The sequence below is a fragment of the Oncorhynchus keta genome, chromosome 17, assembly GCF_023373465.1.
Source record: "Oncorhynchus keta strain PuntledgeMale-10-30-2019 chromosome 17, Oket_V2, whole genome shotgun sequence".
Taxonomy (NCBI): domain Eukaryota; kingdom Metazoa; phylum Chordata; class Actinopteri; order Salmoniformes; family Salmonidae; genus Oncorhynchus; species Oncorhynchus keta.
In genome coordinates this window covers 3,672,501-3,700,232 of record NC_068437.1, presented here as the reverse complement: position 1 = coordinate 3,700,232, position 27,732 = coordinate 3,672,501, and the positions used below count along the sequence as shown (strand labels likewise).

General features: G+C 43.4%; 1 protein-coding gene across 5 annotated transcripts in view; it reads left to right on the top strand.

Moving 5' to 3' along the window:
* peak1 (pseudopodium-enriched atypical kinase 1) overlaps window positions 1-27,732 on the top strand; it is a 260,338-nt gene that overhangs the window by 205,936 nt on the left and 26,670 nt on the right. For all 5 annotated transcript variants that reach the window (XM_035790410.1, XM_035790409.1, XM_052465237.1 and 2 more), the window contains 2 exons: window positions 3,988-7,452; window positions 15,272-15,489. In XM_035790410.1, coding sequence (XP_035646303.1) covers window positions 4,127-7,452; window positions 15,272-15,489 — 3,544 coding nt within the window. In that variant the 5' untranslated portion in view covers window positions 3,988-4,126. The remainder of the gene's footprint in view (window positions 1-3,987; window positions 7,453-15,271; window positions 15,490-27,732) is intronic.

Below are 27,732 nucleotides of genomic sequence, written 5' to 3'. Positions count from 1 at the left end.
ATAAAAATATATTGTTGTATACATTACAGTTTTAGTCAATTATGTTCTATTGTTAAAGGGAATCCTTCACACTTGGGTTGTTTTCCTTTCTCCCTACATAATTCTGCGTGATGAGTGTTTCAGTTATGCACCATAGCGGTATTTTAGAATTTTCACTCCAGGAGAGTATATCCAATATCATCAAATCTAATTTCATTGGTCAAATGTCCTGAATACAACAGGGGTAAACCTTACAGTGAAATGCTTACTTAACCAACAATGCCCCTAACCAACAATGCAGTTTCAAGATAATATGGATAAGAATAAGAGATTAAAGTAACAAGTAAGTAAGGGGCACCAGTAAAATAACAATAGCGAGACTATATACAGGTGGGTACCAATACAGAGTCAATGTGCGGGGGCCCCAGTTAGTTGAGGTAGTATGTACGTGGGTAGAGTTATTAAAGTGACTATGCATAGTGGTGTAAAGAGGGGGTGGGGGGCAATGCAAATAGTCTGGGTAGCCATTTGACTAGATGTACAAGATAATGGCAAACCTGTTTAGAAGCCTCAACAACACAGAGTTTGGAATAAACAAAACATAGTCAATAATACAGTACAGCAAAATAAAACAAAAAGTCTATGATACAGGTGGCTGGAGTCTTTGACCATTTTTAGGAGTTAAGGTCCTGGATGGCAGGAAGCTTGGCCGGTGATTGATGTACTGGGCCATTCGCAGTTGCCATACCAGGCAGTGATGCAACCCATCAGGATGCTCATGATGGTGCAGCTGTAGAACCTTTTGGGAATCTGAGGACCCATGTCAAAACTTTTCCGTCTCTTGGGGGGGAATAGGTTTTGTCGTGCCCTCTTCACGACTGTCTTGGTGTGCTTTGACCATGTTGGTGATGTGGACACCAAGGAACTTGAAGCTCTCAACCTGCTCTACTGCAGCCCAGTCGATGAGAATGAGGGTTTGCTCGGTCCTCTTTTTCCTATAGTCCACCATCATCAGTTGATTGAGCCTGCTGTCTGATCAAAAAAAATGAATGGATTCATGTTTTGAAGCAATTAATTCTATTGCCTTTGTGTTTTGCCGATCACGCTAGCAGCAAGTAGAAATGGTTATCCTTGTTCAATAAAGCCATTGGACTTGTCTCAACGATGTTCCTGTCTGCCACGCATTTCATGATATCTAGGTTGACTCATGTTTCCTGGCTTTGCAAAGACCACAGCTTGACTGGAGCATTATGGGTGCTCTACTAGTTTCTTCAGGTTCATGGGGAGCTATGTTACCCTTTATCCGAGATTGCTAAGTAGTTCGAATGGCTGCTTCTTATCCCTCTTTCCAAGAAGAGCTGGATGACATTTATTTGAGCCGGAATACACTGAAGATCAGTTGAGACAGTGAGAACAAGAATTGTGAGACCAGCAAGCAGCTCATGATCCTGGGTAGCCATGGTCAGCCATGGTCAGACTCTGACTGGTTCGTATGTGGGTGCTGTCCAACCATGTCGACAAGAGAGGAATGTCTGTGCTGCAATGTATTCAATTGCGGACAGATCTTACTGGAGAGGGTCACTGCAGACCAGAGTGTGTGTATGTGACAGACCATTGAAGTTTTGATGCACATGTAGATAAAGGGGTGCTTCTTCAGAACCCCCAGTATATTTTATTTTTAACCAGGTAGGCTAGTTGAGAACAAGTTCTCATTTGCAACTGCGACCTGGCCAAGATAAAGCAAACCAATTTAGACACGTACAACAACACAGAGTTACACATGGAATAAACAAAACATAGTCAATAATACAGTACAACAAAATAAAACAAAAAGTATATATACAGTGTGTGCAAATGAGGTAAGATAAGGGAGTTAAGGCAATAAATAGGCCATGGTGGGCGAAGTAATTACAATATAGCAATTAAACACTGGAATGGTAGATGTGCAGAAGATGAATGTGCAAGTAGAGATACTGGGGTGCAAAGGAGCAAGATGATTAAATAAATACAGTATGGGGATGAGGTAGTTGGATGGGCTATTTACAGATGGGCTATGTACAGGTGCAGTGATCTGTGAGCTGCTCTAACAGCTGGTGCTTAAAGTTAGTGAGGGAGATGTAAGCCTCCAGCTCCAGAGATTTTTGCAGGTCGTTCCAGTCGTTCCAGCAGCAGAGAACTGGAAGGAAAGGCGGCCGAAGCAGGAATTGGAATCTCAAATATAAAATATATAGAAAATACTTTTTTTGGTTACTACATGATTCCATCTGTGTTATTTCATCATTTTTTTGATGTCTTCCCTATTATTCTACAATGTAGAAAATAGTTTTTTTTAAATAAAGAAAAACCCTTGAATGAGTAGGCTTCTGAAACGTTTGACCGGTAGTGTAGTTTGTCTTCACCCTAAGTCCTTGATGTTGATTTATGAGGGAGATCTCTAAATAAATGTAGTCCTGCTTTGTGGCATACACATAATTAATTTAAAGTAGGTCTTTGTGCATGGAGTCTTAACCACAGAGGTCTGGTGTGTGTGTGCAGGTTTTTGTTCTAGCCAAGCAGTAACACAACGTCTTGATTGAAGTCTGATTAATTTATATGTTTACGGGGCGTGTACTGGCTGGCATGAACAAAAACCTCTGTGGATATGAATGCTACTACCATGAATAGTAATGATCAATATATTTTAACTTTAGGGGAAGTGATTAGAATTTAAGCTTACATAAATGTTCATTTATAAGTTTTCAACATTTGGAAAATAATAAATATGGATTATTTAAAAGTTTGGCTTATTTGTAACACCCATGGGCTTAAAGTGTACATTTGGTAGTCATTAAGCCATGTCTGGACTTGTAACATATTTTATCAAATATTATTACCTCACAAAAAAATAGTGTAAGTAAAGTCATAAAACCTCACATGAGCGATTCATCTTTCATTTTAGTGCTGTATACGTTAGGCACTTACCCTCTCTCATATTAGGGCTGTATACGTTAGGCACTTACCCTCTCTCATATTAGGGCTGTATACGTTAGGCACTTACCCTCTCTCATATTAGGGCTGTATACGTTAGGCACTTACCCTCTCTCATATTAGGGCTGTATACGTTAGGCACTTACCCTCTCTCATATTAGGGCTGTATACGTTAGGCACTTACCCTCTCTCATATTAGGGCTGTATACGTTAGGCACTTACCCTCTCTCATTTTAGGGCTGTATACGTTAGGCACTTACCCTCTCTCATATTAGGGCTGTATACGTTAGGCACTTACCCTCTCTCATTTTAGGGCTGTATACGTTAGGCACTTACCCTCTCTCATTTTAGGGCTGTATACGTTAGGCACTTACCCTCTCTCATATTAGGGCTGTATACGTTAGGCACTTACCCTCTCTCATTTTAGGGCTGTATACGTTAGGCACTTACCCTCTCTCATTTTAGGGCTGTATACGTTAGGCACTTACCCACTCTCATTTTAGGGCTGTATACGTTAGGCACTTACCCTCTCTCATTTTAGGGCTGTATACTATAGACACTTACCCTCTCTCATTTTAGGGCTGTATACGTTAGGCACTTATCCTCTCATTTAGGGCTGTATACTATAGACACTTACCCTCTCTCATTTTAGGGCTGTATACGTTAGGCACTTATCCTCTCATTTCAGGGCTGTATACTATAGGCACTTACCCTCTCTCATTTTAGGGCTGTATACGTTAGGCACTTATCCTCTCATTTCAGGGCTCTATACATTTACCCTCTATATTTTTGAATATCTTTTGTTGCCCTTTTCAAACAGTGTTAGTCATTCTGAAAATGAAAATATTTATTACATGATTTCATCATGTTGGCTACTTTAAAAAACAATAATACATTGAATACTCTGTGTTCATGTCAAGTATACTGAATTAAACAAACTTAATACTAAAGCTTTTGTGTTTAATGCTGAAACAATTAAATAGATATAAACAAATGTTGTGAGATGACAGTTTAATAATGCAATGTTTCATTTTCTTTCAGGCTGAGTCTCTCTGCCAGGTCTGAGGGTTAACCGGAAGGCAGCGGTGCTGTAGAATAGTCCATTCCCCTGCCTTTGTGGTTCCCATGGAGGGGTTTCCTGTCCACTGACCCACCGTGCTGCCTCACCAGGACAGCAGCCATGTCTGCCTGCAACACCTTCACGGAGCATGTGTGGAAACCAGGCGAGTGCAAGAACTGCTTTAAGCCTAAGAGCCTGCACCGCCTGGCCGAGGGTGGCCTGAAGAAGATTGCCCCTGAGCAACCCCCCCAACAACAAAGCCAACCCCCTGCTGGAACTAGACCCAACGGTAACAGCTCCCAAAGGGGAGGCGGTGACGGTGTCTCAACCCGCTCTGGTCACTTCCGCCCTCCCGTGGCTAAGAAGCCCACAATCGCTGTCAAGCCCACCATGATGCTGTCCTGCTCTTCGGCCGACCTGGACTTGGAGGGCAACCTACATCGGCCACCAGACGCTGGTGAACCCGGCAAAACCTCTGCCTTTACCGTCTGGACCCGAAATGGGATGAACCGCAAGAAGCCCGGCGGGCCTAACAACAATGAAGGGGAATATGCCGTGGAGGAGATTGAGCGTTACAGGCAGCGCAGTCGGCGCGCACCCCGTGGGAATGGCAATGGTTTGACTGACATGCTCAAGGAGATTGCGGGCCTGGGCTCTGGCCCTAGCCCCAGCCCCTTGTCCGGGTCGAAGGACCTCTTTTTGGGGCGCATCAGCAGCTCCTTCCAGCGCTCTTTAGAGCGAGGACTCCCCGCTTCTGGTTGCTTGGCCATTGGGAGCAGCGGCAGTGGAGGGGCTGCCCAAAAGCGGGTGTCCCTCAGCAACAGTATGGAGGTCATCAGCACCGAAGGAGGGCGCTTCTGCTACCCTGAGTTCTCCAGCGAAGGAGAGGACGATGATGAGGATGAAGATGACGAAAGTGAAGTTAACGACGACGATGAACACGAGAGCTGGGATGAAAGTGACGAGGAACTTCTAGCCATGGAGATCCGTATGCGGGGCCAGCCGCGCTTCGCCAACTTCCGTGCCGCCACACTCTCCCCAGTCCCCTTTGCCCAGGGGAAGAAGTGGAACACTGTACCGTTACGTAACCGCTCACTCCAGAGGATCTGTGCCGTGGACTATGACGACAGTTATGATGAGATCCTTAATGGATACCCCTCCACAGACTCCAATGGAGGCCACGGTCTCCTTCCGTACGGCCCTGGTGACCTGCAGGGCAGCGGCTTTCTCTCCAATTCGGAGTGCACCACTTCCCCAGAGTCCTCATCATCGCTGCCGGAGGACTTACGCACCACTTCCAGCTGCAGCAGCAGTGCTCCCTGTGGCCCCCTGAGAAACGGTCTGCACTCCCCCTCAGCTTTCAGAACACCGGCCCTCCAGGCTGCTGGTACAGACAAGGAACAACAGACCCAGAAGGTTGTCAGTCCACCCAAGGTCATGGAAACCCACAAGGCTGTTCTCGCAATCCAATTGGAGGATCAGGACAGCAGGGAGGGCTTACCTATGCCTCAAGCTCTTCCCGGGCAGCCAGTGATGATCAGCTTCAGCCCCACAGAGGAGCAAGCCAAACCTTACCGTGTGGTTAACCTGGAGAAGCATCTTATCTGTAAGCCCTACACAGTGGTGGACGTGTCTGCATCCATGGCTAACCCAGAGGAACAAAACCAAGAACGCACTTCCAAACAGCCAAAGACTCCCATTAGCCCCTCGTCCTACCCCATCTCCCCCTTAGGCCAGCCACTGTCTCCAGCCTCACCCATGTCCCCATCATCTCCCATCTCCCCCACATCCGCCACACCGTTTGTCTTCCAGGGCAAGGCCAGCAAGCAACCAGGTGCTATCCGCTACCAGGAGGTGTGGACGTCTAGCACCAGTCCCCGTCAGAAGATCGCCAAAGTGGATCTGGAGTCCACTGGAGCATCTGGTCCTGCCGTCCCACCTCGCCACTGCAGCCACAAGTCAGCCCCAACCTCCCCCATTGCTGGCCTCTCCTCCTCTCGGACTGTACCTGTGAAATCCCCTAACCTGTCCGAGATCAAGTTCAACAGTTACAACAATGCAGGGATGCCCCCCTTCCCCATCATCATCCGGGATGATACCACATACTCCCGCAGGTCCAAGAACGCCGTCAAGGTGCCCATCGTCATCAACCCAAGTGCTTACGACAACCTGGCGGTGTATAAGAGCTTCCTGGGTCTCAGCGGGGAGATGCCTCAAACAAAGGACGGGAGAGTGGCTAGCCACACTTATGAGGAGGTCGGCTCCTCGGAGGGTGTCCAACCTTCTCCTACAGAGAAAACTATTGGTAAAGCGGCATCGGATAAAGCTACTGCTGGGGAAAGGAAAGCCGCTGCAGCAGCGCTGATAAGCCAGGAGCTCACCGCTCGAACCGCTAAAGACTTGACTATAGCTGCGAGCATGGCTGCTGGTTCTCTTTCTCCTTCAGCTGCCACAACGATTGCTGTTCCAACTCCTCTCACTGTCGCTGCCACCTTGGCCAAAAGCAGCTCCAGTTCAGCCTCTCGTGGGCGCACTCGCAAGATCAGTGGGGAAACAACATCCAGCAAAGAAGGCAGCACTGACTTCCCACTGTCATCATCAGGCACTGGGACGTGCCACCGGGAGAAGGCCAGCACTGTGTTGTCCCAGATCGTTGCCTCTATCCAGCCCCCACAGTCTCCCCCAGAGTCGCCTTCCCCACATTCTAAAGCCTGCAGTGTCGAGGAGCTGTATGCCCTTCCACCCAACGCCACCAAAGAAACACTCAGTCGACCCAAGTCTCTCTTCTCCTCCACTGACAGCTGCCTGTCCAAACCCAGGAAGGACACACCCTCTAAACAGCTGCCCAAATCCCAGAGTGCCTCAGCAGCCGTGCCCCTGTCCAGCCCCACGAAGTCAGAGCCCAACGCTCCATTCCCCCCTCCCAGATCCACCTCTTCCCCATACTACGCCTCCAACATCCTACAGAGACACTTTGGCCACTGGACCAAGCCTGCCGCCTCCAGCTCCCCCTCGCGCCCCTGTGATGGAGAGACCAGCCCGGGTGGAGGGGAGGGGAGACGGGTGGCGGTAGAGAGCGCCAAGCCCAAACGCTGGATCTCCTTCAAGAGCTTCTTCCGCCGGCGGAAGGATGAGGACGAACAGCGGGAGAAAGCACAGAAGGAGACGAAGAAGGGCAAGCTGGTGGGGCTGGACGGGACGGTCATCCACATGCTGCCACCTCCGCCCATCCAACGCCACCACTGGTTCTCTGAGGCCAAGAACGAGGATCCCAGTCAGAAACCCACAATCATATTCACCTACAAGCCAGACGGCAGCGCCTCCGGTGACTGGGAGGGGGAACTGCGGGTGGAGGAATGCAGAGAAACGTCTCTACTGTCCCCGGAGGAGAGCCAAGACATCAGACCATCTACCACCGGAACTGCCCTCCACTGCAAGGCCATCAGGTAATTGATTTAAATATGTCTTAAGAAAAGCTAATTTCTCTTGTTTCTGTTAGTCCTTGCTCAGGAAAATTGTTTAAAAATGTTCTCTATACTGACTTATAAGCCACCTCCTTTATTGCAGATAACTGCAGGCCTTGTTATTTGTAAGCAACACGCTTTATGATAAGGCATTATTGGGTAATATACTGTTTGAGATGGGTACTTTGGCCATCCATCAGATGCAGTTAATTGAGCTATGCCAGTAAGAGCAAGCGGCACAGTGATGAGAGGTGGCAACGTTTTCAGTTGAATCAGGACGGATTGTGACTAGTTAATTAGCAGGGCTGTAATCTACACTTTACTGGCCTATTCAGACACACAGAATGTGTCCCAAATGGCACCCTTTTTAGGGCACGACTTTTGAGCTGGGCCCAGTTAATCTCATCTCAAAAAACAGTGTTGCATGACCAGGGTTGGAGAGTAATGGATTACATGTAACTGATCACACAAAAAATAGAATATTGTTGAATACAGCTAAAATGTTGTAATCAGATTTCAGATACTTTAGAAAAATTTGATGACTTCTGGGATCACTTTGAAATTCAGAAAGGATGTTTGAAATCATTATTTCAAATCAAATCAAATGTATTTATATAGCCCTTCGTACATCAGCTGATATCTCAAAGTGCTGTACAGAAACCCAGCCTAAAACCCCAAACAGCAAGCAATGCAGGTGTAGAAGCACGGTGGCTAGGAAAAACTCCCTAGAAAGGCCAAAACCTAGGAAGAAACCTAGAGAGGAACCAGGCTATGTGGGGTGGCCAGTCCTCTTCTGGCTGTGCCGGGTGGAGATTATAACATGGCCAAGATGTTCAAATGTTCATAAATGACCAGCATGGTCAAATAATAATAAGGCAGAACAGTTGAAACTGGAGCAGCTGCACAGCCAGGTGGACTGGGGACAGCAAGGAGTCATCATGTCAGGTAGTCCTGAGGCATGGTCCTAGGGCTCAGGTCCTCCGAGAGAGAGAAAGAAAGAGAGGATTAGAGAGAGCACACTTGAATTCACACAGGACACCGAATAGGACAGGAGAAGTACTCCAGATATAACAAACTGACCCTAGCCCCCCTGACACATAAACTACTGCAGCATAAATACTGGAGGCTGAGACAGGAGGGGTCAGGAGACACTGTGGCCCCATCCGAGGACACCCCCGGACAGGGCCAAACAGGAAGGATATGACCCCACACTTTGCCAAAGCACAGCCCCCACACCACTAGAGGGATATCTTCAACCACCAACTTACCATCCTGTAACAAGGCTGAGTATAGCCCACAAAGATCTCCGCCACGGCACAACCCAAGGGGGGGCGCCAACTCAGACAAGAAGATCACATCAGTGACTCAACCCACTCAAGTGACGCACCCCTCCTTGGGATGGTATGAAAGAGCCCCAGTAAGCCAGTGACTCAGCTCCTGTAATAGGGTTAGAGGCAGAGAATCCCAGTGGAAAGAGGGGAACCGGCCAGGCAGAGACAGCAAGGGTGGTTCGTTGCTCCAGAGCCTTTCCGTTCACATTCCCACTCCTGGGCCAGACGACACTCAATCATAGGAGCTACTGAAGAGATGAGTCTTCAATAAAGACTTAAAGGTTGAGACCGAGTTTGCATCTCTCTCATGGGTAGGCAAACCATTCCATAAAAATGGAGCTCTATAGTAGAAAGCCCAGCTGTTTGCTCAGAAATTCTAGGGGCAATTAGGAGGCCTGCTTCTTGTGACCGTAGCGTACGTGTAGGTATGTACGGCAGGACCAAATCAGAGACATAGGTAGGAGCAATCCCATGTTATGCTTTGTAGGTTAGCAGTAAAACCTTGAAATCAGCCCTTGCCTTGACAGGAAGCCAGTGTAGGGAGGCTAGCACTGGAGTAATATGATCAACATTTTTGGTTCTAGTCAGGATTCTTGCAGCCGTATTTAGCACTAACTGAAGTTTATTTAGTGCTTTATCGGGGTAGCCGGAAAGTAGAGCATTGCAGTAGTCTAACCTAGAAGTGACAAAAGCATGGATTCATTTTTCTGCATAATTTTTGGACAGAAAGTTTATGATTTTTGCAATGTTACGTAGATGGAAAAAAGCTGTCCTTGAAATGGTCTTGATATGTTGATATATTTGACACCTTTCTGTTTTTTATCAAAGGCATTCATATCAGCATTGAGAAAGGGCATTTAAATTGGTCAGAGAGCACTATTTGCTTGATGGATTGCGGGAAAGACCAGGAATCGGCTTTTGTGTGCTGCAGTCCAAGCTATTTCTTCCAGTGGTGTGACTGCTGTCGGCATCCAAAGATTATCCAACTTGAATAAAAGTTTGGAGGTAATGTGTAGTCTACGGGCGACACGGATACTACTTATTATTGATATCTACATAGCGCATTGATGTGAATCACACTTCTATTTGCGGCTGAAGAATTGTGGTTGTTGTGAATGGCTGTTGACAAATTTAGATTTGTATTTTAACAAAATCATGGTTGAATTGAAGATGTTTAAGCTGCCTATCAATGATTGTTTTTGCGACCAGTGGACAGCCAGTGAAAAATGTTCTCTTGCCGCAGCTGCGTAGTCAAATCAATGAATCAAACTAAGCTTTATTTATACAGCATCTTTCAAACATGGAATGCAGCACAATGTGCTTCAGAGGAAGAAACTAAAAGCAATGAAAATTAAAACTTAAATATTTACTCCACAACAAACATGAGAGGATAAAAAACAAAATAATTCAAATTAAAACTGAACGGCTAAAAGGCACCCTAAGGAAAAGCAAAGCTAAATAGATGTGTTTTAAGATCTCTTTTAAATATGTTCCACCGTTTCGGCGTTCAGGTTCTCTGACAGGCTATTCCAGAGGCTGGGGGCATAATAACTAAAGGCTGTCTCTCCATGCCTCTTGGTCCCCCTCAGGTTCTCTGACAGGTTATTCCAGAGGCTGGGGACATAATAACTAATGGCTGTCTCTCCATGCCTCTTGGTCCCCCTCAGGTTCTCTGACAGGTTATTCCAGAGGCTGGGGACATAATAACTAAAGGCTGTCTCTCCATGCCTCTTGGTCCCCCTCAGGTTCTCTGACAGGCTATTCCAGAGGCTGGGGACATAATAACTAATGGCTGTCTCTCCATGCCTCTTGGTCCCCCTCAGGTTCTCTGACAGGCTATTCCAGAGGCTGGGGACATAATAACTAATGGCTGTCTCTCCATGCCTCTTGGTCCCCCTCAGGTTCTCTGGCAGATAATTCCACAGGCTGGGGGGATAGTAACTAAAAGCTGCCTCTCCATGCTTCTTGGTCCTAGACTTCAGGATAGTTAAAAGGTCAGTGCCAGAGGACCTAGGGAACCTACTGGGTACATAAATAAATAGCATGTCTGACATGTATTGGGTGCACAATCGTGGATTGATTTAAAAACCAATAGAAGAATCTTGAAATTAGTTCTAAAACTGACAGGCAGCCAGTGCAAAGACGTTACAACCGGTGTAATGTGTGCTCTCTGTCCTGTCTTTGTCAGTACCCGTGCTGCAGCATTCTGTAGGTTTTGCAGTTGACCAATGGCTTTCTTGGGTAGACCAGACAGTAGAGCATTACAGTAGTCAAGTCTGCTTGCAATGAAAGCATGGATGAGTCTCTGTATCATCCCGAGAAAGAGACGGACAAACATTGGCAATGTTCCTCAGGTGGTAAAAAGCTATTTTGGTCACATTCCTAGTATGTTGTTTGAAATTGAGTTCAGAATCTAAAATACACCTAGGTTTTTTACCTGGTGTTTTAAAATGTGCATCCAGATTCTCTCTCTGTGCTTTGGCTCCAACAATAAGTACATCGGTCTTGTCTTGATTTAGCTGAAGGAAATTGTGAGCCATCCAATATTTAATTCACTAAAACTGTCTAATTTATCTGTGGAGTTAAAATCCTCTGGTGACACAGAAATGTAAAGTTGTGTATAGTCTGTGTAGCAGTAACAATCAATGCTGTGCTTTCTGATAACGCTGCCAAGGGTTAACATATAGCAACGGAACAGTACTAATCCCAAAATCAAACCTTATGAAATGCCACATGAGATGTGTATTTTCTGAGTTATCTTCACCAAGGGTGATGACAAACTCTTGACCGGTTAAGTAGGTGCTAAACCAATGTAGAACTGGACCGGAGAGGCCAACCCACCTCTCCAGTCTGTCCAGAAGGACATCGTGTTCAACAGTGTCGAATGCAGCATTTAAATCCAGGAGTACAAGGACAGAGAGCTGTTTGGCATCTGTGTTTGCTCTAAGATCGTGTACCACTTTAACTAAGACTGTCTCTGTGCAGCTAAGAGTTGATTTGAGTTTATGTGTTTTTTTCAGAAGGGGTTTCACCATAGCAGTTTTTTAACAATAGCTTTCACTTCAGATATGCAATTAAAAACTGTTTTGTAGAAGGTGGTGGGGATAGGATCAAGAACGCAGGTAGAAGGCTTAAGTTGTGATATCACTGTCCTGAGTATGTCTGTGTCAACCAGGGAGAATAAATCCCAGTGGCTTTGCATGACAGGCTAGGGCACATATCATCAAACTTATCATCAGGTCTTATCATCAGCTTGACTGATACACAGCCTAATGTTGATTATCTTATCTCTGAAATATATCTCATCACATTTAGATGTGGAGGAAGGTTCACATAGGTTTGCGTGGTAGGATTTATTAGACCATTAATGATCGAGAAGAGCACTCAAATTATTCTGATTAATAGTGATCAAGTTAGAAAAATGAGTCCGTCTGGCATTTTTAATTGCCTTGTTTTATAAGCCAAGTTGCTCTCTCAGATATCATAATAGACCTTCAACTTTGACCGTCTCCACTTCCGCTCTGCCTTTCTGTAATTTCTCTTTAATTGATTAGTTTTCTCACTCATCTGAGGGGCTCTCTGTTTGGATGTGTCCTTTTTCAATTTTACTGGAGCTACGGCATCAATGGTTGCCCTTGATTCAGAGTGAGCTCGTCTGTGGCGGTCAGCGAACCCTCAACCCTCTTGGCCGTAGCCCTGTGCCACAACTGTGCCACAAAAGCATACCGAAGTGGCAACGTAATTATCCATATTGATAAAGACGGGGTTGCTACACATTTTGAGTGTATGAACAATACTGCTTGGGCCAAGAAAAACGGGTAAATGACATTAGACCGGGGGAAATCTGTCCCTTTGGACTGATGAGTTCAAATTGGAGATTTTTGGTTCCAACCACCATGTCTTTGTGAGATGAACGGATGATCTCCGCATGTGTGGTTCCCACCGTGAAGCATGGAAGAGGAGGTGTGATGTTCTTGGGGTGCTTTGCTGGTGACACTGTCAGTGAATTATTTAGAATTCAAGGCACACTTAACCAGCATGGCGACCACAGCATTCTGCAGTGATACGCCATCCCATCTGGTTTGTGGGACTATCATTTGTTTTTCAACAGGACAATGACCCAATACACCTCCAGGCTGTGCAAGGGCTATTTGACCTAGAATGAGAGTGATGGAGTGCTGCATCAGATGTCCTGGCCTCCACAATCCCCCGACCTCAATCCAATCAAGATGGTTTGGGATGAGTTGGACCACAGAGTGACGGAAAAGCAGCCAACAATTGCTCAGCATATAAGAAGTTTGGAACCACCAAGACTCTTCCTAAAGCTGGCCGCCCGGCCAAACTGTGCAATCGGGGGAGAAGGGCTTTGGTCAGGGAGGTGACAAAGAACCCGATGGTCACTATGACAGAGCTCTAGAGTTCTTCTGTTGAGATGGGGGAACCCTCCAGAAGGACAACCATCTCTGCAGCACTCCACCAATCAGGCCTTTATGGTAATGGCCAGACGGAAGCCACTTATCAGTAAAAGGCACATGACAGCCAGCTTGATGTTTGCCAAAAGGCACTTAAAGACTCTCAGACCATGAGAAAAAAGATTCTCTGGTCTGATGAAACCAAGATTGATATTGGTTGACATTCCACCATGTATTTTCACAAATCTAATAAAACACTTATTTCAGAAATATTACTATCCATCTATGCGTTATTCTGTGAATGTTTAGATGCATTACCTATTGCTATACTTTCTTGTTCTGTCCTCGAAAGGAGACCTAGCATCAGTAGCCTGCGCTGGAGACCCTGTGCTCTGACCTGTCTCAGCTTGAACTCCTAACTTTTCCTGAATAACCTGTCCCTGTCCTGTCTATGAAGGCAATACAGAGAATACACCATTTTTGTAATGACATAGTAGATAATAATAATAATGATAATTAGAAAAGTACGTTTCTTGAAGAAAATGCGCTGTGCTTGTTTTAAAGTTTTCATTTTTTTGAAAAGTTTAGAAAATTTTAATGTCTTTTTAATGTTTGTAGCTGAAATGGTTAAAAAGTGATATAATTTAAAAACCACTGTTTTTATTTTTGGCATTGAATCCATTTCGTTTTATACCTGATTTTATGCTAATTACCACAGGATAGCCTGAATATGAGAAATTTGGTTTGGTTGAATGGTTCAAGAGTTACTGTTCGTGGGTTATGTTATGCTAACTTACTCTTCCTGAAAATGGTTATAGTTTCAAAAGTATGCAGAGCTTGTCAAAGGATATTTGATACTATCTTATTTAGGCCAGTATGAACAGTGTAGGAGGAGATGGGTAGAGAATATTTTCTTTATTTAACATTGAAGTCTATGGGCCTTTTTGTTCTAATGAAATGCATTGGGAGTTCATTTAAATATTGTTGTAGTTCAAGAAGTATAAATGGTATCAAAAAGATTTTCTTAAGCAATCAGAGTTGGTGCACTCTGGACATTTGAAGTTGGTTTGATGTTAATGGCTTAAATTGTTTAATTGTAGGAAGAGTTTTGGTGGTTCCAAACTTATTCCATTTAAGAATGAAGGAGGCCACTGTGTACTTGGGGACCTACAAAGTTTTGGTACCCTTCCTCAGATCTCAGAGCTCTATGGACAATTCCTTCGACCTCATGGCTTGGTTTTTGCTCTGACATGCACTGGCAACTGTGGGACCTTGTATAGACATGTGTGTGCCTTTCCAAATCATGTCCAATCAGCTGAATTTACAACAGTTTGCAACAATGAAGTTCTAGAAACATCTCAATGTTGATCAATGGAAACAGGATGCACCTGAGCTTAATTCTGAGTCTCATAGCAAATGGTCTGAATACTTATGTAAATCAGGTATTTCTGTTTTTATTTTGATACATTTGCAAACATTTCTAAAATCCTGCTCTCGGGTTTTGTGTGTAGATTGCTAAGGGAAAAAGGATAGGCTCAGGATGAATACACACACACACACACACACACACACACACACACACACACACACACACACACACACACACACACACACACACACACACACACACACACACACACACACACACACACACACACATGGCTGGCAGGGATCTCATTAAAAGATGCTAACAACACATTTAAATCTAGCACATTCCTATGACACCCTTTTCATCACCCTAACCATAATGCTCCTCTCTTCCTTTCCAACTTACTGTCTTCCTTGAGTCGGCTCTCATGTGCCGCCAGAAATGTTACCCTTTTGCTCCTGACTCTTCCACACAAGTGACGTACTGTCCTTTTGGCATTGTTGTGACACAAGCCTCACTTTCTCCTATTCCTTTCTAAGCCCCCCTTTAGGCAATTCATGTTCATTCATATTAAAACACTGCTTCGTGTTCCTCCATCTCTGTATATGAGATGCTAGTGCCATCTCTATTCTGGTACAACCTTTACCCGCTCTCTAAGCTTTGCCATCTCTCTTTCCTTTGCCCCGCAGCCAGGTGCCATGTGATGCCAACATATTCGAGGGGGAGATGCCCACCTCGTCCTCCCTATCCGCCAAACTGGAGCTACTGTCCCCTGGGGAGGAGTGTGTCATCCTGGCTGCCACCCCGGCCAGCGAGAGCAGTCCCAGCCTGGTTGACCCGGAGGAGGAGGATGGCCACTCCCACTCGCCAGCATCCAGCTCCTGCAGTGCCACCTACAGCAACCTGGGTAAGACCTGGCTTCAGCTGGCCATTGGGAGACACTGTGAACATGAAAACCCCCTAGGTTGGTGGTCCCTGAGTCCATTTCTTAAGAGCTACATGCTGATTTTTTTTTTATTGGGTGAGCAATTTGTATTTGTATTTTTTTATCGATCCCCGTTACCCAAGGCAGCAGCTACTCTTCCCAGGGTCCAGCAAAATTAAGGCAGTTTCTACATTTTTAAAAACATTACAATACATTCACAGATTTCACAACACACTGTGTGCCCTCAGGCCCCTACTCCACCACTACCACATATCTACAGTACTAAATCTGTGTTTATATGCATGTGTCTGTGCCTGTTTGTGTTGCTTCACAGTCCGCACTGTTCCATAAGGTGTTTTTTTTTATCTGTTTTTTAAATCTAATTGTACTGCTTGCAACAGTTACTTGATGTGGAATAGAGTTCCATGTTGTCATGGCTCTATGTAGTACTGTGCACCTCCCATAGTCTGTTCTGGACTTGGGGACTGTGAAGAGACCTCTTGTGGCATGTCTTGTGGGGTATGCATGGGTGTCAGAGCTGGTTCAGACAGACAGCTTGGTGCATTCAACATGTCAATACCTCTCATAGATAAAAGTAGTGATGAAGTCAGTCTCTCCTCCACTTTGAGCCAGGAGAGGTTGACATGCATAGTATTATTAGTTCTCTGTGTACATTCAAGGGTCAGCCGTGCTGCTCTGTTCTGAGCCAATTGCAATGTCCTTTTTTGTGGCACCTGACCACACGGCTGAACAGTAGTCAAGTTGCGACAAAACTAGGGCCTTGTTGATAGTGTTGTTAATAGTGTTGCTTTATTATAGACAGACTTCTCGCCATCGTAGCTACTGTATCAATATCTTTTGACCATGACGGTTTACAATCTAGGGTGACTCCAAGTTCTTTAGTCGTCTCAATTTCCACATTATTTATTACAAGATTTAGTTGAGGTTTAGGGTTTAGTGAATTTTCTGTCCCAAATACAATGCTTTTAGTTTTAGGAATATTTAGGATAAACGTATTCCTTGCCACCCACTCTGAAACGAATTGCAGCTCTTTAAGTGTTGCAGTCATTTCAGTCACTGTAGTAGCTGACATGTACAGTGTTGAGTCATCCGCATACATAGACACTCTGGCTTTACTCAAAGTGAGAGGCATGTCGTTAGTAAACATTTTAAAAAGCAAGGGGCCTAAACAAGCTACCCTGGGGAATTCCTGATTCTAACTGGATTATATTTGAAAGACTTCCATTAAATAACACCCTCTGTGTTCTGTTAGACAAGTAACTTTATCCACATTATAGCAGGAGGTGTAAAGCCATAACACATATGTTTTTCCAGCAGCAGACTACGATCGATAATGTCAAAAGCTACACTGAAGTCTAACAAGACAGCCACCACAATCATTTTATCATCAATTTCTCTCAGCCAATCATCAGTCATTTGTGTAAGTGCTGTGGTTGTTGAGTGTCCTCCCCTATAAGCGTGCTGAAAGTCGGTTGTCAATTTGTTTACTGTAAAATAGCATTGTATCTGGTCAAACACTATTTTTTCCAGACGTTTACTAAGGGTTGACAGTCAAAACTGTTCGCTGCTCTGGCTCCCCAATGGTGGAACAAACTCCCTCACGACGCCAGGACAGCGGAGTCAATCACCACCTTCCGGAGACACCTGAAACCCCACCTCTTTAAGGAATACCTAGGATAGGATAAAGTAATCCTTCTCACCCCCCTTAAAAGATTTAGATGCACTATTGTAAAGTGGCTGTTCCACTGGATGTCATAAGGTGAATGCACCAATTTGTAAGTCGCTCTGGATAAGAGCGTCTGCTAAATGACTTAAATGTAAATGTAATGTAAATGGTTGGTAACAGGCTGATTGGTCGTCTGTTTGAGCCAGTAAATGGGGCTGAGGGCACACACTTTCTAGTAGGCTTAAATTGAAGATGGCAAATAGGAGTGGCAATATCGTCTGGTATTATCCTCAGTAGTTTTCCATCCAGATTGTCATACCCCGGTGGCTTGTCATTGTTGCTAGACAACAATCATTTTTCACCTCTTCCACACTGACTTCGGAATTCATAAGTACGATTCTTGTCTTTTATAATTTGGTCCGATATACGTGGATGTGTTGTGTCAGTTTGTTGCTGGCATGTCATCCCTAAGTTTGCTTATCTTGCCAATGAAAAAGTCATTAAAGTAGAATGCAATATCAGTGGGCTTTGTGATGAATGAGTCATCTGATTCAATGAATGATGGAGCCGAGTTGGCTTTTTTTTAATCAAAATGTTCATTTAAGGTGCCCCAAAGCTCTTTACTATCATTCTTTATATAATTTATCTTTGTTTCATAGTATAGTTTATTTTTGTTTAGTTTAGTCACAATATTTCTTAATTTGCAGCACATTTTCCAATCAGTTGGGCTGCCAGACATATTTGCCATAACTTTTGCCTCATCTTTCTCAACCATGCCATTTTTCAATTCCTCATCAATCCAAGGGGATTTAACAGTTTTTACAGTCATTTTATTAATGGGTATGTGTTTGTTAATAACTGGAATAAGTAGTTTCATAGATGTGCCAAGTGCAGCGTCTAGTTGCTCCTCATTACACACCACAGACCAGCAAATATTATTTACATCATCAATATAGGAATCACTACAAAACTTCTTGTATGACCTCTTATACACTATATTAGACCCAGGCTTTGGAACTTTGGTTTTCCTAGATATGGCTATTATATTGTGATCACTACATCCTATGGATTTGGATACTGCTTTAAAGCAAATATCTGCAGCATTAGTAAAGATGTGATCAATACATGTTGATGATTTAATTCCTGTGCTGTTTGTAACAACCCTGGTAGGTTGACTGACAACCTGAACCAGGTTGCAGGCGCTAGTCACAGTTTGAAGCTTTTTCTTGAGTGGGCATCTTGATGATAGCAAGTCAATATTTAAATCCCCCAGAAAATATACTTCTCTGTTGATATCACATACATTATCAAGCATTTCACACATATTAACCAGATACTGACTGTTAGCACTTGGTGGCCTATAGCAGCTTCCCACCAGAATGGGCTTCAGGGGGCAGATGAACCTGTAGCCATATTAATAATAATAATAATATATGCCATTTAGCAGACGCTTTTATCCAAAGCGACTTACAGTCATGTGTGCATACATTCTACGTATGGGTGGTCCCGGGGATCGAACCCACTACCCTGGCGTTACAAGCGCCATGCTCTACCAACTGAGCTACTAGATCGTGTCTAAGCTTTACAGGAATATGGTTCTGAGTATAGACCGCAACACCGCCCCTGTTGGCATTTCTGTATTTTCGGTAGATGTTATAACCATGTATTGCTACCACTATCATCAAAGGTATTATCTAAGTGGGTTTCAGAGAGAGTCAGAATATGAATGCCATCTGTTACAAGCAAGTTATTGACTTCATGGACCTTGTTTCTAAGGCTGTTAATATTGGCTATTTTTAGCACTTTTCTGGGTTGCTTGATTGTTTTGAATGCTTTACTGGGAAACTTATCAGTGGTAGACTTACTCATGTTATTTATATTGGAGCTGATAGCTCAGGGTGAGCTGCACACAGTGGTCTTCCTACTAGGGCACACCACCTCAGTGCTAACAGTAGAACTCTGACTCATAGGCACATGATTACTGCATACAATAGCTGTAGGATAAACAGAAGTATTCAGTGCAATTAAGGGTACATAAATGACGTTACTTACATTGTGTTTGCCAAACCCTCTAGGATCGTGTACATTTGATGCAGCATTATGACGACTCGTTGTCACAATGGTAGGGATTAACTGAGCTGGTCTTGGATCAATTGATGACATTGATTGGCCAGGTGGTTTTCAGGTCTAGTTATTGGTTGAGAGACTAGGACAGAAAGTAGAACAGTGGTGGGTGTATTTTGCACCTTCTAGTGTTATGAACACGGTGAAAGCGGGCACCAACACTGACAGAATATATCAATAACTCTAGGCAAAACCTTGCTATTTCCCTATTTCTCAACAACAGTTTGAATAGATGTGCACAATGGTGCCTTTTCATAAAGTCTCTATTTCCCCCGCCTTCTGGATGATAGCGGGGTGAACAAAAGCTCATCCTACTTGTTGGAAATATCTACAGTATATTCTTTAAAAATGATTTCTCTCACTGTCATATTCATTCACAGAGATGGACTAATCTGGGTTTGGTGGATTCCAGGAGAACGGTACCTGCCCGAATGCATAGTCCCAAATGTAGAGTTTGGTAGAGGATGAAAAATGGTCTGGGGCAGTTTCTTATGGTTCGGGCTAGGACCCTTAATTCCAATGAAGGGAAATCTTAACGATACCACATACAATGACATTCCAGACGATTCTGTGCTTCCAACTTTGTGGCAACAGTTTGGGGAAGGCCCTTTCCTGTTTCAGCATGACAATGCCCCTGTGCACAAAGCCAGGTCCATACAAAAATGGTTTGTCGAGGTTGCAAAATGGAGTCGTGGGGAACAGGACGTTATATGCGTCGCGGAAGTTAGAGTAACAATGACGCACCCCGTTCTAATGCTGTCGCACAGAAATCAGCAGTTTTTAAAGGGGTATTCGTCAGAGCCATCGATGTCTGCTTGGGGGGGGGATATATCACGAATTCTCAATGCGGTGTGGAAGAACTTGACTGGCCTGCACACAGCCCTGACCTCAACCCCATTGAACACCTTTGGGATGAATTGGAATGCTGACTGTGAACCAGGCCTAATCGCTCAACATCAGTGCCCGACCTCACTAATGCTCTTGTGGCTGAATGGAAGCAAGTCCCCTTCAGTAATGGTCCGACATCTAGTGAAAAGCATTCCCTGAAGAGTGGAGACTTATAGCAGAAAAGGGGGGACCAATGCTATAATAATGCCCATGATTTTGGAATGAGATGCTCAACGAACGGTTGTCCACAAACTTTTGTTCATGTAGTGCATCTTACTGGCTCTCTCTGACCACTTCCCTGTTACTGGGCTTTGTATTGAAGCCTGCTGGATCACTCATCAAAGGCTATTGCTTAGCAATGCACAGCGGAAGTTACAATTCATGGGGACTGACGTTACATGCAGGACTGTGCCCCCGTTAGGGCTGGTTGACTCGGAGTGACTGATCCATTGCATATTCATCATCATCACTTGCTTCCGTTTATATCAGATCAGAACCTTCTTGAGAAGGTGTCGGTGTAATGACATGCATATTGCAGCTCTTTAGATTTGCTGTTTGAAAGCAATTGGGAAGCCCGTATCGGTCCCCCAAATGGAGAGAGCCCTGTCGCTTTGATCATGCAGGGCCGCTGCGTGAGAGGCTTTCAGAACATGAAGGGCTGCTGCGTGTGTGTGTGTGTGTGGATGGCTCTTATTGCTGTCAAGTGGCCTGTGTGTGTGTGCGTCACACTGGTGTGTGTGTGTGTCCTGAAAGTGATAAAAGCCCTCTGTGTGACTAAATGATGAGCACCCTGCAACCTCGTTACACCCTTCTCCAACTAACAGCTAATGAGAGGGTACATTAGTTAGTGATGGAGAATGAACAAACAAGTTTATTTTTCACTTGTAGGTAAGTTGACTGAGTGATTTTCTGCCCTTCAACTGCACTAATCAGAAAACAGGATAGGTTATAGATGGGCGCAAGAAAAATGAATGGAGGACTTTCTTGATTTTGCTTTCATATTTATTTAACCTTTATTTAACCAGGAAAGACCTTTGAGGTTAGAAACCTATTTTGTGAGGGCAGCCTGTCATGAGACTTCAGTGCAGTCTAATTTGAATATTGAGATGTGGACAGATGTAGGGGATTGTGTTGAACTGTGCTGGCCTATGCCATGTCATGTTTGGCAGACATTGGCTGTATAGGGCTGTGCTATGCTATGGTATGCCATGAATGAGCAGTCCAGACTTCCACAGTGGAAAGCGTTCTTTCTTTTTGAAATTCCTGCCTCCTGTCCTGTGTCTCTGAAGTTGAAAGAATGACATTGATTCTCTCTGTCCCCAAACACACACATGCACACACACGTTCTTACACACTCGCACACACCCTCCCCTTTCTATCAAAATGAGAAGCGGAATGAGACGTAGCGCAGGGGCGTCCTGCCTGCCCGTCTGCCTGCCTGTTGGCACGAGTGTCGCAGCAGGAATTTTCAGGGAGGCGAACAGGGAGAGTGGCCCCCCTCGCTCTGCTTTCTTTCTCTTCTTCTTCTTCTCACAACTTTGACCCAGAGCCATTAGCAGGATCGAGGTAGGGAGTTCTGTTCTATCTTGTCATTTTTGTGTTTTTGACACATTATCTCTCTCTCTCCTTCGAACTCCCCACCCTCCTCCACCTGTCTTACTCGCTCCTCATCTCTCGTTCCTTTACCTTCCCTCCTCTTCTCTGCTGCTTTACCTCTTCTCTCTCTCCACTCCTCTCACCCTCTCCTCTTGCGCCTCTCCTTCCCATCTCTCTACCCCTCTTTCATTGTCAACTACTTGCTTTTCTTCTATCTATACTCTCCACCCCTCACCTCCTCTCCTTGGTATATTGACACTCAGTGGTTCTCTCAGTAGCCAAGCAATGCCAAAATGTGCCAGTATTGTGGTCGGTTATGGGAAGAGACTGGGTTATCACTGTGCAATGGTTAGTAGCCAAAGTTCAAATCTCTTTGCTGCACAGCATTTGTCTCCTCCTGTGCCTCATATAATAGAAGGGAATTTTTATTATTTGCTCAGAATTGTTTGTATTATTACCTACAGCTGAAAAGATTGTTACTGTGCTTTTGGGTTGTTATTTGGATTCGTTCCGGCATTTCTTTAACTTTTTGGGCGAGGTCAATTAATTTGTGTACTTGTTTGACATTTTACTGCATTGTTAGGAGCTAGTAACGTAAGCATTTCGCTGCGTCCACTATAACATCTGCTAAACTGTGTACCCGACCAATAAAAATTGTAATAATAGTGTCCGAATGTTTTGGGCTACACACTAATATTACCCCTCTATGGAAGGATGAGACTCTCACAAATACAATGGTGTTTGAAAAATGAATGGAAGTGAACAGGACATTTCCACGTTCATTAGACATGAAGGTATACATGTCAATAAATAAAGGTATACATGTCAATAAAAACATGTTTTTATTTCCTGATCTTTCATGGTTATCATGGTAATCTCTCAGATATAGGACAGACACTTCAAAACAAACATGTTTTTATTTCCTGATCTATCATGGTTATCGTGATAATCTCTCAGATATAGGACAGACACTTCAAAACAAAAAACAAACATGTTTTTATTTCCTGATCTTTCATGGTTATCGTGGTAATCTCTCTGATATAGGACAGACACTTCAAAACAAACATGTTTTTATTTCCTGATCTTTCATGGTTATCGTGGTAATCTCTCTGATATAGGACAGACACTTCAAAACAAACATGTTTTTATTTCCTGATCTTTCATGGTTATCATGGTAATCTCTCAGATATAGGACAGACACTTCAAAACAAACATGTTTTTATTTCCTGATCTATCATGGTTATCGTGGTAATCTCTCAGATATAGGACAGACACTTCAAAACAAAAAACAAACATGTTTTTATTTCCTGATCTTTCATGGTTATCGTGGTAATCTCTCAGATATAGGACAGACACTTCAAAACAAACATGTTTTTATTTCCTGATCTTTCATGGTTATCGTGGTAATCTCTCTGATATAGGACAGACACTTCAAAACAAACATGTTTTTATTTCCTGATCTTTCATGGTTATCATGGTAATCTCTCAGATATAAGACAGACACTTCAAAACAAACATGTTTTTATTTCCTGATCTTTCATGGTTATCGTGGTAATCTCTCAGATATAGGACAGACACTTCAAAACAAACATGTTTTTATTTCCTGATCTTTCATGGTTATCGTGGTAATCTCTCAGATATAGGACAGACACTTCAAAACAAACATGTTTTTTGATCTTTCATGGTTATCTGTAATCTGATATAGGACAGACAATTCAAAACAAACATGTTTTTATTTCCTGATCTTTCATGGTTATCGTGGTAATCTCTCTGATATAGGACAGACACTTCAAAACAAACATGTTTTTATTTCCTGATCTTTCATGGTTATCGTGGTAATCTCTCAGATATAGGACAGACACTTCAAAACAAACTTCCTTTTGATTTATTTTTGGACTATCGCTTTTTTCATGTATGAATCTGTTATTCAATGTGTTTCTAAGGCCAAATTCAATATTTTGTAGAGTTTACCAACAGGCGTCCTAAAATTCCAAATCAAATGGCCAAATGATCCTTGGTGTAAGCATCTTTAAAAAGTTCCATATGTTAGCTGAGTGGAAACCCAGACCTAATTATCGATCAGAATACTGTTGGGCTCCTGTTGTGTATTGATTATGGGCACTGTAGCATCTTAGTAATTGCTTTCGATCAATTCTCATGCAATGGGAAGTTGAAGAATACTCTGCAAAAAGGCTTCATGCATTTTGAAGTCACTTATTGTAAATAAGAATAGAGTATGTTTCTGAACACTACATTAATGTGGATGCTCCCATGATTATGGATAATCAGGAATGAATCGTTAATCATGATGAGTGAGAAAGTTACGGATGCATAAATACACCCCCAAAAAAAAAAGGCTTTACCTCCCCTGTTATTGCTAATGGTGAGAGGTTAGCCTGTTTTGGGGGCATCATATCTGTGCATCTGTAACTTTCTCACTCATCGTTATTCATGATTCAATCCTGATTATCTGTAATCATGGTAGCATCCACATGAACCATTTATGCTCGTAGGAATAGGATGCATTCAGTATCATGATAAGAATATTCATGGTAAACTTGGGGTAAAACAAACAAAAGGACAAGGGTTTGAGTGAGAGGTCTAACTGGTGTCACCAAGTGTCCACACACCTCTCCAAAGTGTGCACCGTTACTACCTCATTTTAATGACTGAAAAGAAGAGTCTTCAACTATGAGGTGCTAATTTGAGCTCTCATAACTGTGCTGTTGAGGAACTAGAGCAAGCAGACTTGTAGTTTTCATTGGAACACACAATTACTGTTGTTTACGCATTCCAAAAATGGTCCATTATAAATCGCAATCTGCTCAAGTGGGAATCATTTGAAAGTGTGTTGTATTGCCAACATGGCTAGCTAATTTACAAAATGCGATATTACAGTGTTAGGCTTTCACAAGGCAATTCAGAGAAGCAGATCATAATTTTGGTGCGCATAAAATAGTCACGAATGCATTCCGATGAGTGTTCCCTGCAAAAAGAAATCACAATATGACAAACATACAGTGCCTTGCAAAAGTATTCATGGCATTTTTCCTATTTTGTTGCATTACAGTCTGTAATTTAAATAGATTTTTATTTTGGATTTCATGTAATAGACATACACAAAATAGTCCAAATTGGTGAAGTGAAATGGGGGAAAAAACTTGTTTCAAATAATTATAAAAAAATAAATAAATGGAAAAATGGTGTGTGCATATGTATTCACCCCCTTTGCCATGAAGTCCTTAAATGAAATCTGGTGCAACCAATTACCTTCAGAAGTCACATAATTAGATAAAGTCCACCTGTGTGCAATCTAAGTGTCACATGATCTGTCACATGATCTCAGTATATATACACCTGTTCTGAAAGGCCCCAGAGTCTGCAACACCACTAAGCAAGCGGCACCATGAAGACCAAGGAGCTCTCCAAACAAGTCAGGAACAAAGTTGTGGAGAAGTAAAGATCAGGGTTGGTTATAAAATAAATATCAGAAACTTTGAACATCCCACAAAGCACCATTAAATTCATTATTAAAAAAAATAGAAAAAATATGGCACCACAACAAACCTGCCAAGAGAGGGCCGCCCACCAAAACTCACTGACCAGGCAAGGATGGCATTAATCAGAGGCACAAAGACACCAAAGATAACCCTGAAGGAGCTGCAAAGCTCCACAGCAGAGATTGGAGTATCTGTCCATTGGACCACTAAACTGTACACTCCACAGAGCTGGGCTTTACGTGTGGCCAGAAAAGCCATTGCTCAAAGAAAAAAATAAGCAAGCACGTTTGGTGTTCGCCAAAAGGCATGTGGGAGACTCCCGAAACATATGGAAGAAGGTACTCTGGTCAGATGAGACACAAATGTAGTTTTTAGTCATCAAGGAAAACGCTATGTCTGGTGCAAACCCAACACCTCTCATCACCCCGAGAAAACCATCCACAAGCTTCCCACAATAAGTTGGGTGAATTTTGGCCCATTCCTCCTGACAGAGCTGGTGAAACTGAGTCAGGTTTGTAGGCCTCCTTGCTTGCACACGCTTTTTCAGTTCTACCCACAAATGTTCTATAGGAGTGAGGTCAGGGCTTTGTGATGGCCACTCCAAAACCTTGACTTTCTTGTCCTTAAGCCATTTTGCCACAACTTCGGAAGTATGCTTGGGGTCATTGTCCATTTGGAAGACCCATTTGCGACCAAGCTTTAACTTCCTGGCTGATTGTTTCTTCAATATAACCACATAATTTCCCTTCATAAGGCCATCTATTTTGTCAACTGCACCAGTCCCTCCTACCCCCGTGCTTCATGGTTGGGATGATGTTCTTCGGCTTGCAAGCCTCCCCCTTTGTCCTCCAAAAATAACGATGGTCATTATGGCCAAACAGTTCTATTTTTGTTTCATCAGACCAGAGGACATTTCTCCAAAAAGTACAATCTTTGTCCCCATGTGCAGTTGCAAACCGTAGTCTGGCTTTTTTATGGTGGATTTGTAGCAGTGGCTTCTTCCTTGTTGAGTGGTCTTTCAGGTTATGTCGATATAGGACTCGTTTTACTGTGGATATAGATACTTTTGTACCTGTTTCCTCCAGCATCTTCACAAGGTAATTTGCTGTTGTTCTGGGATTCATTGATATGCACCTTTCACACCAAAGTACGTTCATCTCTAGGGAGACAGAACGCGTCTCCTTCCTGAGCGGTATGACAGCTGCGTGGTCCCGTGGTGTTTATACCTGCGTACTATTGTTTGTACAGATGAACGTGGTACCTTCAGGCATTTGGAAATTGTCCAAGGATGACCCAGACTTGTGGAGGTCTACACATTTTTTTTCTCCTGAGGTCTTGGCTGATTTCTTTTGATTTTCCCGTGATGTCATGCAAGGAGGCACTAAGTTTGAAGGTGGGCCTTGAAATACATCCACCGGTACTCCTCCAATTGACTCAAATTATGTCAATTCGCTTATCAGCAGCTTCTAAAGCCATGACATAATTCAGGAAGTTTCAAAGCTGTTTAAAGGCACAGTCAACTTAGTGTATGTAAACTTCTGACCCACTGGAGATGTGATATAGTGAATTATAAGTGAAATAATCTTTCTGTAAACAATTGTTGGAAAAATGACTTGTGTCATGCACAAAGTAGATGTCTTAACTGACGTGCCAAAACTATAGTTTGTTAACAAGACATTTGTGGAGTGGTTGAAAGTCAAGTCTTAATGACTCCAACCTGTAAGTGTATGTAAACTTCCGACTTCAACTTGACATAAATATGTTCATTTCTAAATGGTGAAACAGAAATGAAAATGCCCTCAAATAAAAGGTGCATTTTGTATCCTTTTTTGAAATTTACTTCGTCGCTGAAATGTGCTCAGGAGAGGCGAAGTTCGACACATGCGTCCTCCACACATGACTGCTTAGACCTCTGCGCCACTCGGGAGGCTCCACTCATATGTTGTTGTGTTTTTTTTATCTCAAATCCAAACTGCTGGAGTATTGCGCCAAATTCCAAGTTTTAGGTTCATTGTCTAAATAAATACGTAGGGGAGTGTATATTTAAAGATAGCTTTTGCAGAAATTATGCCAAGTTTGGATTTATAAAGGAAATTAAATGCAATTAGCCTTTAATCCAGGGGAGATTTGTGGAGGATTTGGGACTGCAGCTTTTTCCATGTGACCATGATCGCTGAGTCAAAAGGCCTAGTTAGTTGGCACCGTCCTTGTACCTAACTCTCCAAGACACTTACATAACAATTAAAGATCCCTTTTTGGAACAGTTCCGCATGCAAATAGCCATTTGAAGCTATGACTTTGCTTTTTAATGTTATTGGATGGTCCAGCCACCTTTTAATGTATATAGACAGCATATGGGCAATGGGCATGTCATTAACTTTTAACATTGCCATGGGTTTTGCCTTTTGGGTTGTGTCATTTCAGAATGTC